This window comes from Rhinolophus sinicus, linkage group LG07, assembly GCF_036562045.2.
Source record: "Rhinolophus sinicus isolate RSC01 linkage group LG07, ASM3656204v1, whole genome shotgun sequence".
Lineage (NCBI taxonomy): Eukaryota > Metazoa > Chordata > Mammalia > Chiroptera > Rhinolophidae > Rhinolophus > Rhinolophus sinicus.
Window position 1 is genome coordinate 69259015 of NC_133757.1, and position 12206 is coordinate 69271220.

Genomic DNA, 12206 nt, shown 5'->3' on the forward strand with positions numbered 1-12206 from the left:
CCCACGTCCTTGGAAAGAGGGAAACTTGTGAGTCTGGGATGCTGTCCTGATGTCCCCTCATGAACTTAAAATTCATCTACATAAACACAGCATGGCCCGTCCACACAATGGGGTGTCACCTGGCCGTGAAAAGAATGGAGGCGCTGACACTCGCCACAACGTGATGGACCTTGAACACACGGTGCTCATGAGAGAAGCCGGACACACACAGTGTGTGATTCCACTTACGGGAAATGTCCAGAACAGGCGCGTCCATAGATAGAAGGGAGGTTAGTGCTTGTCAGGGGCTGGGGGAGGGTGTAAGGGGGAGGGATAGTCTTTTGGGTTATGGAATGTTCCGGAATTAGACAGAAGTGGTGGTTGCACAACCCTGTGACTGCACCCAATGCCACTGAAATGCACACTTTAAAATAAATGGTTAACTTCATGGTATGCAAATTATTTTTTAAGACCTTTGTCTGCAGACCTGCCTGTGCAATGATGCACTACCCTACTTTGCTTTGCATGTTCCTAGTCTCTGACGGGTTAAAGTCTGTGAACAGGAACTGCTGTCCTTTTTCTTTTTTTAGCATAAAAAGCAAATATGTTTATTTCAAAAAATTGAAACAGCGTGGAGGTGAAGAAAACTGTCCCCTCCCCTCCCTGGACCACGTCTCTATCTTCTAGCTGCATTTGTTGTCAGAGGGAGAGGAGGGGACACAAGAGACAAAGCGCCTGCTTCAGGCTGGCCCTTCTGGCAGTGCCTGAGGCGACCTTCACTGGGGCTTCCAGGGAGAGATCCCAGGGGCTGGGGGGGCGAGTTCAGTGTTTATAAATTACCTGGCACCTGGGATCATCACCACCCATGACACAGGTTTACATCAGCTGTGTCTTTCTGCTAAGGACACTGAGGCTCAGAGACATTAATTGAGTGGCCTGACGTTGCACAGCGAGAGGCAAAGCTGGAGTGCAAGCCCCACCTCCTGCCCAGGCACCCTCTGTGGGCCCGTGGGTCTCCCCCCACCCCCACCACTGCTTGGCTCACCTTGATGCGCTCGATTCCGGCTTCAATGCGGAGCTGCTCCACCAGCTTCCGGGCCTGGGCTATGTTGTTAGTGGCTGACATTGTCTGCCATCAGCTCTGGGCCTCCGGCGTCCAGAGAGCTGTGGGGGGGAAGCAGACAGCGTGAACCAGCTCGGCAAGCCCCAGGATCTCATGCAGCCGAGGATGGAGAGGCAGCATGCACCCCACCCTTCTGAAGCCCCCTAGTCACCCACCCCACCACCCTGCAGCTCCACTCTGGGGACTGGTCACATTGTGTGTCCTCAAGGTTGAGGGTGGGAGGCCCAGCGGAGACCCTCTTGTCCCGTAGTCTCCTCCTGTGGCCAGTCACCGGTTGTGACTATCAAGGGTCCCCCAGGAGAGTTCGTGAAACCACAGCATCAGTTCCTGGTTGACTCCAGAGGAGGACTTGGTAGGGAGAAGCAGCAGGAGTTTCCTGAGCCCTGCCCCTGCTCCACGGTCCCCTCTCCACCCAGCTGATGTGGGGCCCGGTCACTGTCTGTGGGCAGCCGTCCTGGACACGGGGAGGTATTGGCAGCATCCCTGGCCTCAGCCCTCGATGCCAGGAGGACGCCCTGGTGTGATGACCGCGCTAGTCACCAGATGTGGCTGTCTCCCCTAAGTGGCAGGTCACCTGGGGAGACCACACACTGTGGCTCCTGGGTCCGTCACCCCCTGTTGGAGGGCTGGGGCTGTTTCATTCGTTCCTTTATTCACATGCTTGTCTGTTCAGCAAACTCTCACAGAAAAGGTCCTGCCATGTGCCAGGCACTTCTCTGAGAAGCAAGCTGATGATGGTTGTGTGTATGTCTGTGGGGGCCCAGTTCAGACTTCCGCCCTGTCTGCTGGCCCACTCCCCACCTGAGGCCCGGCTGTTTCTGTAACAAACCGGCGGCAGGACCTGGTCTTCCACACCTGACTGGCTGTCCGGGGCAGGGCAGGAACAAGAAGTGCTGGCTCTTTTCTTCTGCTCAGGAGTGGCTTTGGGGGCGGTAGGGTAGCCATGAGTAGGGGATTTGCGTCAGAAACTCTGGGACAGCTTGGTTCTGCAGGGTTTCCAGAGCTTTCCAATGAGCTCGGGCTCATGTTCCTCCATTAGTGTCCTGGGGCAGCAGTGACAAATGACCACAGACTGGGCAGCTTAAAACAACAGGAATTTATTCTCTCATATCTGGAGGCTGGAAGTGTGAGATCAAGGTATCGCTGGGCCGTGCTCCCTGAGGGCTCTGGGGAGGGTCCTTCCTGCCTGTCCCAGCTTCTGGTGTGGCCAGCAATCCCTGATGTCCCTTGGCTTGTGGCTGCATATCTCAATCTCTGCCTCTGCTGTCACATGGACTTGTCCCTATGTGTCTGTTTCCAAATCTTCACCTTATAAGGATACCCGTCACTGGATTCAGTGTGACTGCATCCTACCAATCAGATAAGGTCCTGTTCTGCGGTTACAGGTGGACATGAGTTCTGAGTGTGGATGGTGTACTTGGAGTAATGCACTTAGCGTGGATGGATGGTTCCAGATGAGGCCCCCCCCCGCCCCGCCCCCGGCAGACCTTCAGTTAGTTCAGCTCTAGGACAAGGGAGTGCATGAATGCACCAAATCCCACCTGTGGACCTGTCTCCCCAGAACCCTTAGGAATCGGGTGTCACACGTCACAGTTTAGGGGTCAGAGAGCTTACGCACCTGCTCCCCCACCAAGAAGAAGGCCCACCCTTTAATACAGCAATGATTCCTGCTTTGTTCTTGTTTGGGATGGTTTTTATGTTCTTTCCAAAATACTTTTAGTAATTTATTTGAAATTAGATTTAAAATTTTAAGATGCCTTTAGATTCCCATCAGTTGTAGGAAATGATAGAGAGAGGCTGAGAACCCTTTGCCCAGTTTCCCCCAAGGGTGACACCATGAAAACTGTAGTGAGATCACAACCAGGACGGTGACACCGACACAGGAAAGACACAGGGCACTTCCAGTCCCAGCGTCCCTGCTACGACCCTTTAAGGCACAGTCACACCTCCCCCAACCCACCTCTACCCCTGGCAACCACTGACAGGTTCCCCTTCTCCACGAGTTTGTCACCTGGATGTTATATAAACGCCACCCTGTGGTATGTCACTGCTTTCCCCACTCGATGTGACTACCTGGAGTGCCATCCGGGCTGCTGCCTGCACGCAAGGGTGGCTGCGCCTTTGCACAGCTGACTGTGCTCCAGGGCGTGGGTGTGCACAGGAAAACACGGGCCTGTGCAAAGACATGCGGGCGGATCGCACATTTCGGCTGTCATGGATAAGCTGCCATAAGCATTCCAGTGAGCACGAGTCTTTGTATTTCTCTGGGAAAAACGCTGAAGACTGTGATTGCAGGTTTAATTTGTAAAGAAAACGCCAAACTTGTTTTTAAGAGCGGCTGTACTATTTTATATTCCCACAGTGATGTATGAGTGATGATGTTAACTTGTTTTTATAATTCAGTTATGCAAACTTTTTTCTGTTCTTTAAGGCCGTGAAAATTCTACTTTTCCTATCCAGTTTTCATTTAGTGAGCCCTAGGGTGTGGTTCTCACCCGGGACAATGTCTGGGCACAACTGTGGTAGTCACATGGGGGTGCTCCTGGCATCAAGTGGGTGGGGGCCAGGGATGCTGCTCAACCCCCCAGAGTGCCCAGGACGCCCCCACAGACAGTGACACGGCCCCGAATGTCCAGTAGGACCCTCACGGGCATTAGTGCTAGAAGAGTCGGCAGCCCTGGCCCCAGGGGGCAGGCATCTAACGCGGAAACTAAGTAGCAGTCTGTGCTTCTGTCACGACACACTGTATCACTGTCCGCTTGGCAGTCAGTAGGGCCAGGTGGCAACAGAAAACTAAAGATGTTCCATGCCAAGATTTAAGGTTTTCAAAAAATTTTTCACTTGGCAATTAAGAGGGACGGTCTATTGATCAGCACGCCTTGGACGGGCTCTACGGAGTTCCGCTGAGTGCAAATCGCCGCTCCCCAGAGGTTACACACTGTTCCCTGCCATTTTATGGGCTATTTTTGAGACAAGATTGTGGAGATGAAAGATAGATGGGTGGTTGCCGGTGGGGCGAGGGTGGGTGGGGCCTGGGAGAAAAGGGCGACACAAAGGTCCTCATGATGCTGGCAATGTCACATATATATTGATGTTGGTGGATCCACGTGCTGCCCAGGTGACAAACGTGCAGAGAACTTAATACACACACACACAACTGCAGAAATCGGAACAAGGTTGGGGGACTGTTCCATGCCAATATCCTCGCTGCGAAATTTACTGGGGACTTTGACAAAATATCACCACTGGGGAAAACAGAGTGAATGACACATGGAATTTCTCTCTCATTTGTCACAACTGCATCTACAGTGACCAAAGTTTCAGTTAAAAAAAACAAACAACCCTTCCACACCACCGGCTCCCTGTGTCCGGCGGACACCCAGCCCACTTTCAGGTCAGAAGAGGCCCGAGTGTGTCTGGACCAGGCTCATAGAACCCACGTGTGGGCTTCTAGAGCTCTGATTCAGCACACAGCTTCAAAGCAGCCACAAAACATCCAACTCAGAGAAAACTGCCCTCCCTTCGGCTCAAAAATACCTAAATTACTCAGTGCTAAATATAGACGCACACAGAGAACAAACGGGGTGGCCCCAGGCGTATTTTCCTTGGAAGGCCGGGGAGTCCTGTTCAGCATCCTGAGTGTCCCCCAGGACCCCCGGCAATCCCAGCTGTGGTCTCCCTCCTGAGCACAAAGCCTGATGCAGGCGGTGCTGGATTCCTGCCCAGGCATGCGGCCCCAGGCTCCCTCTGGGCTGGTGACAACCCAGGCCCGAGAGGCTGCAGGGAAGGCGCATTAGGATGTGCTTGTGTTTGTGCTATCAGTGTGTGCGCGCATGTGCACGTGCGTGCTATCAGTGTGTGTGTGTGCACGTGTGCGCGTGCATGCTATTAGTGTGTGTGTGTACGTGTGCACGTGCATGCTATCAGTGTGTGTGTGCATGTGCACGTGCGTGCTATCAGTGTGTGTGTGTGTGTGCGTGCACGTGTGTGCTATCAGGGTGTGTGCACGTGCGTGCTATCAGGGTGTGTGCACGTGCGTGCTATCAGTGTGTGCGCACGTGCTATCAGTGTGTGTGTGCACGTGTGTGCATGCTATCAGTGTGTGTGCACGTGTGTGCATGTGCACTATGAGTGTGTGTGTGCGCTATCAGTGTGTGTGTGTGCACGTGTGTGCGTGTGTGTGAGAGCACTGAGATGCCGAGACCCAGACACTGGACGCGTCACTGCAGCCAGCGTGGCAGACTCAAGTCCTAGTCCTGGCTGGTGTCACAGCCAGCCACTGACTCATGGACCACTGTGTCCCCCACCTCCCCTAGTGAGGCCAACATGCTGAGTCAGCTCAGGGAACATTTCTCACCAGCTGTCTCTTAGCAGGAGGCACGTGCCAGCATGGGCACCTGACCTGCCTGGGCCCAGCAAAGCCTCGGAAGGTCATGGAAGGCGGCAGGCCCTTGGGAAGCTGGGGGGTAGAGAGGGGGGACAGGCAGTTCCAGGAGGGAGGGGCGAGGCGGTCGGAGCTGCAGGCGGTGGTCACATTCCAACTCTGGGTTCTGCCTCTGCAGAGAGGCTGGTTCAGGCCTGGTGAGGCCGAAGGCACGACTTGGGGTGAGGTCAGCCCGAAAACAGAACCTAAACAGATGTCACCAGGCTCTGGGCTGGCCTCCCAGTGAAGGGCTAGGAAGTCACAGCAGGTTGAAGCTGGCTCCTGCAGAAGCGAACATGCGCAGAGCAAGGACAGTGAGGCCGACCCTGTACTGCAGGCCCTGTGACGCTGTGAGAAAAAGAGGTGGTCACCCCACGTAGTGCACTCAGCCGAGACACGCAGCTCCAATGCACATGAGGATTAAAACCGGGGACAGAATTGCCCTTTCTTCAGTAGTGGCTGTGGGGATGGCAAAATGGGTTTTGCCCCAAAATAGTTTAGAACAGTTTTTCCCCCTGGGCACTGCTGACGTGAGGGCGGTACCACTCTCTGTGGGGGGCTGTCCTGGGCACTGTGGGGTGCTGAGCAGCCCCCTCGATGCCAAGAGCACCCCTAGTCATGACCACCACAGATGTCCCCAGACATGGCCCAGGGGCTCCTGCAGGCAGAAGCTAAGGCCTGGAAGGAACTCTGTTCTTGCTCATTTAGGCAAAATGCAAATAGCTTTTTGGGAACTAAAATGGCTCAGTTTGAACTTAAATGAAATGAAAACAAAAACAAAAACCAGAAGCATGTTTCCGAAAGGGGTTTAATTTTCTTAGCATCTAAATCCTCTGTGACTAGAAGTTGCACTGGGTCAGAGCTTCCCCATGATGCAACCAACAACACATCTAAAGGGGGCGAGAGGACAGAAGTGGAAGGTGGAGCCACCATACAAAGCAGAAGACCTGAATTCTGCTCCGACCCCCAAAGCTGTGTGGCTTTGGGGAAGTTACCTCCCCTCTCTGAACGCTGCTGGAATGCTCAGAGCAACCTTCCCTCCATACTGGCAAACCTCCAGGTCTCTAAGCCTCTGTGCCAGAGAACAGGCTGGGGCGCGCCCAGAGGCTGCAGCCACTGAGAGGGCCCTTTTTCAGGGACTCATGGCAGCTGCCAAACACAAACACAGCTGCCAGAGAGGTGGAACGAAAGACAAGGTGACCTAGACATTGCGCCCAAGCGAATGTGGAAGGGCAGGCTTGCTGGAAGCCATTGGGAAATCCTGCTCCTCACGATCAAGATGGCCACTCCCCTCACCTGTCTAGGGGCCAGGTCACAAAGCCTACCTGGCCCAGGGGAGACCTGGCAGAGTTTGAAGTTGGTCAGATTAAAAATATGGAGTGGACGAAATTAGTGGGAGAGTCAGAATTTGAGAGTCCATTTTCATGCTTTTTGACATAAAGTGTGCAAATCCCTTCCTCTTCTGAGCCACAAAGTGAGACTGGATTCTTTTACGCTCTGCGATGAATTCCCAGAGTACATGGTGGCAGCCACACCCAGGTCACTTCCATGCCACTTTGGGAGACGTTTAGAGCTGTTTTATCCTCCAGTGACCCTGAGCTGCAAAACTCTCTTCCTGTATCCACAGAACTTTCGGGTATCAGGAAGAAATGGGGCACTTTCCAGGGACCTCATTCCAAGGGACAGAGGCAGCTGGCCACTGGTTCTTGAAGACACACATGCAGGGCATGTCCGGAAGTGGGAAACCTGATTTGCATCCTGGCTCTGCCCTGACCTGGATCTTAGCCTCTTCAACTGGAAAATAAGAGGTTGTTCCAAAAGGGTCCCAGTGTGTCTCCTGTGGCTCTAAAGTCAAGATGAGCTACATTGATGACCTCCTCCTAAGCCGTCTGGACTTTAGGTAAAACCTCTATCTGCAGATTTTGGCTTGCTCAACAGTAGACGGTTAATATGGATAGACTCCTGCTGAGGGCAACTGGCATAGAGACAGACACATGCTTGGAGGCATTGGAGGGCTATTAAGATGGTGAAGAATTTCCCGCCAAGGTCTGGGGGAAGATGGAAGCCCAGGAGTCTGGCTTTGGGGATTACTTTTTCCCAGGTGGAGGGTTTGCTGAGAGGCTGTGATGCCTCTATCAGCCTCAAAAGGCTAGGGGCACAGAGGTTTAGAACCAGGGCCTTCGAAGGGGAAAGAGCTTGGTGACCCCCCGCCCCGGTCTGAACTGGGACAACAAAGTGTTACACTCTAAGAATGAGGGGGATACAGGAAGTACACAGGCAATGACAGTGACTGGAGCTCAGTTTTGAATAACCTCAGTCTCTGATACTGAACTGAAGTGACCCTAGATTGCTAGCAGCCCTGGACAGAAGTAGACATAAATCTTCCCTGGTGGAAAAGAAACCCATCATCTTAGCCTTCAAATGATTTCTACAAACAAGTCTGCAATCATAATGTGTAGCACACAATTAGAAATAACCAGACACACAAGGAAACAAATGAACAAAAATGAGCAGAAATAATGGGCAAGACAAACAGACTCACAGTGGTACCTTTCATGGGAGACTTTAAAATAATTGTATTAACTATGTTCAAGGAGATATTTGGGTGAGATTGGGATTTTAGCAGTGAGTCAGAAACTATAGCAGAAAGAATCTGTGGACATGTGGTAAGTGCCAACATCTGAAATGTAAGAACACTGGAAAAAATAGTATTGTTAAAGACAATTAAAGAGAAGATTAGTGGGCTGGAAGATAGTTTAGGGGAAAATATCCAGAATGAAGCATGGAGACACAAGGGGAGAGAAATCACAGCAGAGAAGGTAGATGCAGGGGATGCACTCATAATTGGAAGTCTGGAAGGAGGAGAGAGAGAATGAGGCAGAAGTAATCTCTGAATAGACAATGATGGATAATTTCCCAACACTGATAAAAAAGACCTCCCGCCACAGATTCAAGAAGCCCTAGAACCTCAGGCAGGATAAATATCTTAGAAACAGATAGAGAAATGGCCAATAAGCCCATGAAAAGCTGCTCAATGACTAGTCATCAGGGAAACAGAAATGAAAACCACAATGAGAGGCTGCTTCATAACCACCAGAGTGGCAAAGATTAAAAAGGCTGACAATACTCAGTACTGGGGAAATGCTGGGAATTCACACATTACTGATGGGTGAAACAGTACAACCACTTCGAAAAACGGTTTAGCAGTTTATTATATGGCTACACATATACTTAACCTATGATCCAGCAATTCCATTTCTAGGGATTTAACCAGATCAATAAAAACATATTTCCGCAAAAGGACTTGTACAAGACATTTGTACATCTTTATTTATAACAGCCACAACTGGGAACAACGCAGATACCCATCAACAAGAGAACGGATAAACAAATGGTGGTCATCCACATGACGGAATGCCGCGGCACAACGGGAAAAATCAACCTACTGACAGATGGAGCCACACGTGTGGATCTCAAAAGCATTTTGTCAAGCAAAAGAAGACAGACATTAGAAATGTTCTGTATCTTGATTGAGGTGTTGGTGTACACAGGTGTATCTATTTTTTCAAAGTTCATTAAACTGTATATTTAAGATCTATTCATTTTACTATGAATTATGCCTTAATAAAATCAGTTAATTACAAAACATACAGACAAACATAAGTTGTCAGAGGAAAAATGACCAAGAATTAGGCGGACCCAGTGAAAATTCTAGACCTGGTGAAAATAAACTTCAAGAATTAGGGGAAAATAAAGACATTTTCAGACAAACAAAAACAGACTTTCTCACCAGCCGACATGCCTTATTAAAGGTAAAAATGAAAGGATAGTAGAGAAAAATGATCCCAGATGAAAGGTAGGAAATTTGAGGGCTGAAAACAAACGAACAAACAAACAAAAGTTGAGTAAGGAGAGGAACTTGATAAAATAATGAGAAAGTTCCTGTGGAAAATAAATGAGTGAAAGCCTTTGGAACACACATGAATCATGAGCCATCAATTCCAACCAGTTCGTCCACAGACGATGTTCTATGCTTCTGCTTTAAAAATTTTCTTAAAAAAAAAAAAAAGAAATTTTCTGACACTACTTTTTATCATGCTGTTTTGATGGTTAGATTCCAGTAATTAGAGCCCTCAATATTATTTTAGGACTTGGCTAGTGACATCTTATTTGAATTGAATGACTTTACACACAGGAAAAAATGAAGTCAGCATCTGAAAAAAACATGTATTCATCTCCATGTGCTGCGACTGCCCCAGGGCAGTGATGACAGGGCCCAAGGCCAGCTGGCCCCTCCCTGCACGGTCACCACAGTGGCCCTCAGTTTCCATCACATTCAGAACTAGAAAGGGGTTTCATTTCCATTTGTTTCATATGTAAAATTTAAAAATTCTTAGAACAGCTTCGTACTATAGAAATGTAACCAACACACACTAAACTGAGTATTCGTAAGCTCCCGATTTGAGGACCGTGGGCATGGACACACACCTGTGGGACCGTCGCCACACTCACGAGAATGACCACATCCATCATACCCACCGGCTCAGGGCACTGCCAGTTTCTCGTACTGCTCTGAAGCCAGGGGTTTCTGCTCTGTCCTAATTCATGTCTCAGACGAGGATACTGAGGCTCAGAGACAGTGATCTGTTCAAAGTCGCCCAGCTATCAAGTTGTAGAAGCAGAATTAAAAGCAGTACGAATACGGGTGCTGGGCCTGGGCAGTCCTGTGCAGCTGCCAGGGTCAGAGAAAACCCTGAGTGACATTTAGTAACAAAAAGCCTTAGCTTGGTGCCTCCTGTCCGGCGGATTGTAAGGGGCGCCGGGGACCTCTGCGTCCTGGATGTTTCCTCCCCAGGACTAGAGCACTCTCTTGCCAGCTTCTGACAGAGCTGCCCAAATGTGCACTCCCTGAAAGGCATCGTCATCTCTGCATGACGTGGAGGACCCCTGCGACAGCTTCTCAAGGCTGTATTTCTGTTCACTTTCTCCTCCTTACATATTTCTGTCCCCTTTCTTCTACGGGGTTTTGTGGCGGCTGAGTCCTGCTTCCGTCTTGGAGTCAGACAGAGTAACGGGCACACCCTAAGGCTGCAGGACAGGATCAGATGTTGTGGGTTCTAAGATGTCATTTGGACTCTGGTTCTTGCCAAGACACTGGGCTGTGTGTCCGCATTGCCCATGGTGGAGATGCATGGCAAGTAGGTACCCCAAAACCCCTTGGGGGCGGCAGGCTTAACCTCGGCATCCTAGGGTGCAAAGCCAAGATGCAGACAGCAAGCCTGGGGTGGCCCCAGCCCCTGCAGGGACCGTTGAGCTCCGCGGTTGCCAGGATGTGCTCCCTGCCTCCCTGGCACGCTCCCTGGCATTCCGGGGAAACTCAAACCTGCCAGGCGTGTCTCGGCTAGGCAGACAGAGGCCCACTCAGGGCCAGGCTGGCATTCCCCGGAGACTGAGAGCTGACGAAGCTCCTCTGTGGGTCTATGATGCCATCTCCACCCTCGGAGGTGTCTTCCGGCTGCACAGGAAGAATGACAGTGAGACACAATAATGCCGGCAATCCCTGTGAATTCCACACATAGCTCTCATAGCTGGGACGAGCGCCACTCCCAGCCTGCTGGATAAACCCTACGCGAGCCACTGCCGGGCTGTCTGCTTACCAGAAGAGAAAGAACTGGATGCCAGCAGAGGCTTCTGAAAGTTGGCCAGCTGGGCTGCATAAAAGCAGAAGAATGTGAAAAATGCTCCCGGTGGGGCTGAGGAGGTGGGAAGGGCCTTCGAGGAGTGAGGAGGGGAGAGGCTCCTGGTTCTGGTGGCCCCAGAAGCTGAGCATCCGGTGGCTGCTGAGGACCCCTCCCAGGTGTCCGAAAGGAGGGATGTGAGGCTGAGGCCAGGCTTCCCTAGGGCTGCCTGCCACGGGCGAACACCCAGGAAGCAGCTCTGTGCCCTGAAGGTTTGATGGCTCTGCAGACTGAGAGAAGGACAGGCTGGCCCCTTGCTTCTCCGAGGTTCTCAAGGTTCCCAGAGGCAGCCCCAGGGTAACTCCTAAGTTCATGAATAAGGGGGCTGATGGGGCTGGAAGATGAGAAAAGCGGGGCTCAGGAATCAGTTCTCCCACCAACCTGCAGTTTGACTGCTGTGTCTCAGAGAGATGCCCTTTCCAAAGCAGCATGGCCACTGGGCCTGGCAAGAGGCCAGTCGGGAGCCCTGTGGCTCTCAGAGCACTCCGAAAAGGCTCCCCACTGTCATGAGCAGGACGGACAAGGGCGGGGTCCTTTGCCCTCAACCCTGCTGACACTGGGGCAGGGTTATTCTCCACGGGGGGCCGTCCTGGGCACTGTGGGGTGTGGAGCAGCATCTGGCCTCACCCACTCAGTGTCCCAGTCATAACAACCACAGATGTTCCCCAGACATGGCCCAGCATTCCCTGGGGGACGGATCGCCCCTCAGTTGAGAACTACTGGGTTAGAACCCCTCAAGAGAGCCTCACCGCAATGCTTCTTTCCTGAACTTTGCTGTTAAATAAGGAGAATCACAGGGAATGGGAAACCAGAGGTGTTTCGGGCGGTGTGTTGCTGACTTCAGGCCCCATTCTGAGTCAGGGCCTCATCTCACCTGCAGTCACCATGTGCACAGGAGGCCCCCACCTCTCCTGGGGACTGTGGTTTGGCAATTACGAGGCAT

General features: G+C 51.5%; 1 protein-coding gene across 17 annotated transcripts in view; it reads right to left on the reverse strand.

Moving 5' to 3' along the window:
• The window catches only part of GNG7 (G protein subunit gamma 7), a 144818-nt gene that overhangs the window by 38702 nt on the left and 93910 nt on the right, over positions 1–12206 (reverse strand). For 7 of the 17 annotated variants that reach the window (XM_074337524.1, XM_074337521.1, XM_074337522.1 and 4 more), the window contains one exon: positions 1025–1143. In XM_074337524.1, coding sequence (XP_074193625.1) covers positions 1115–1143 — 29 coding nt within the window. In that variant the 3' untranslated portion in view covers positions 1025–1114. The other 10 variants (XM_074337516.1, XM_074337517.1, XM_074337527.1 and 7 more) reach the window with 6 other exon arrangements.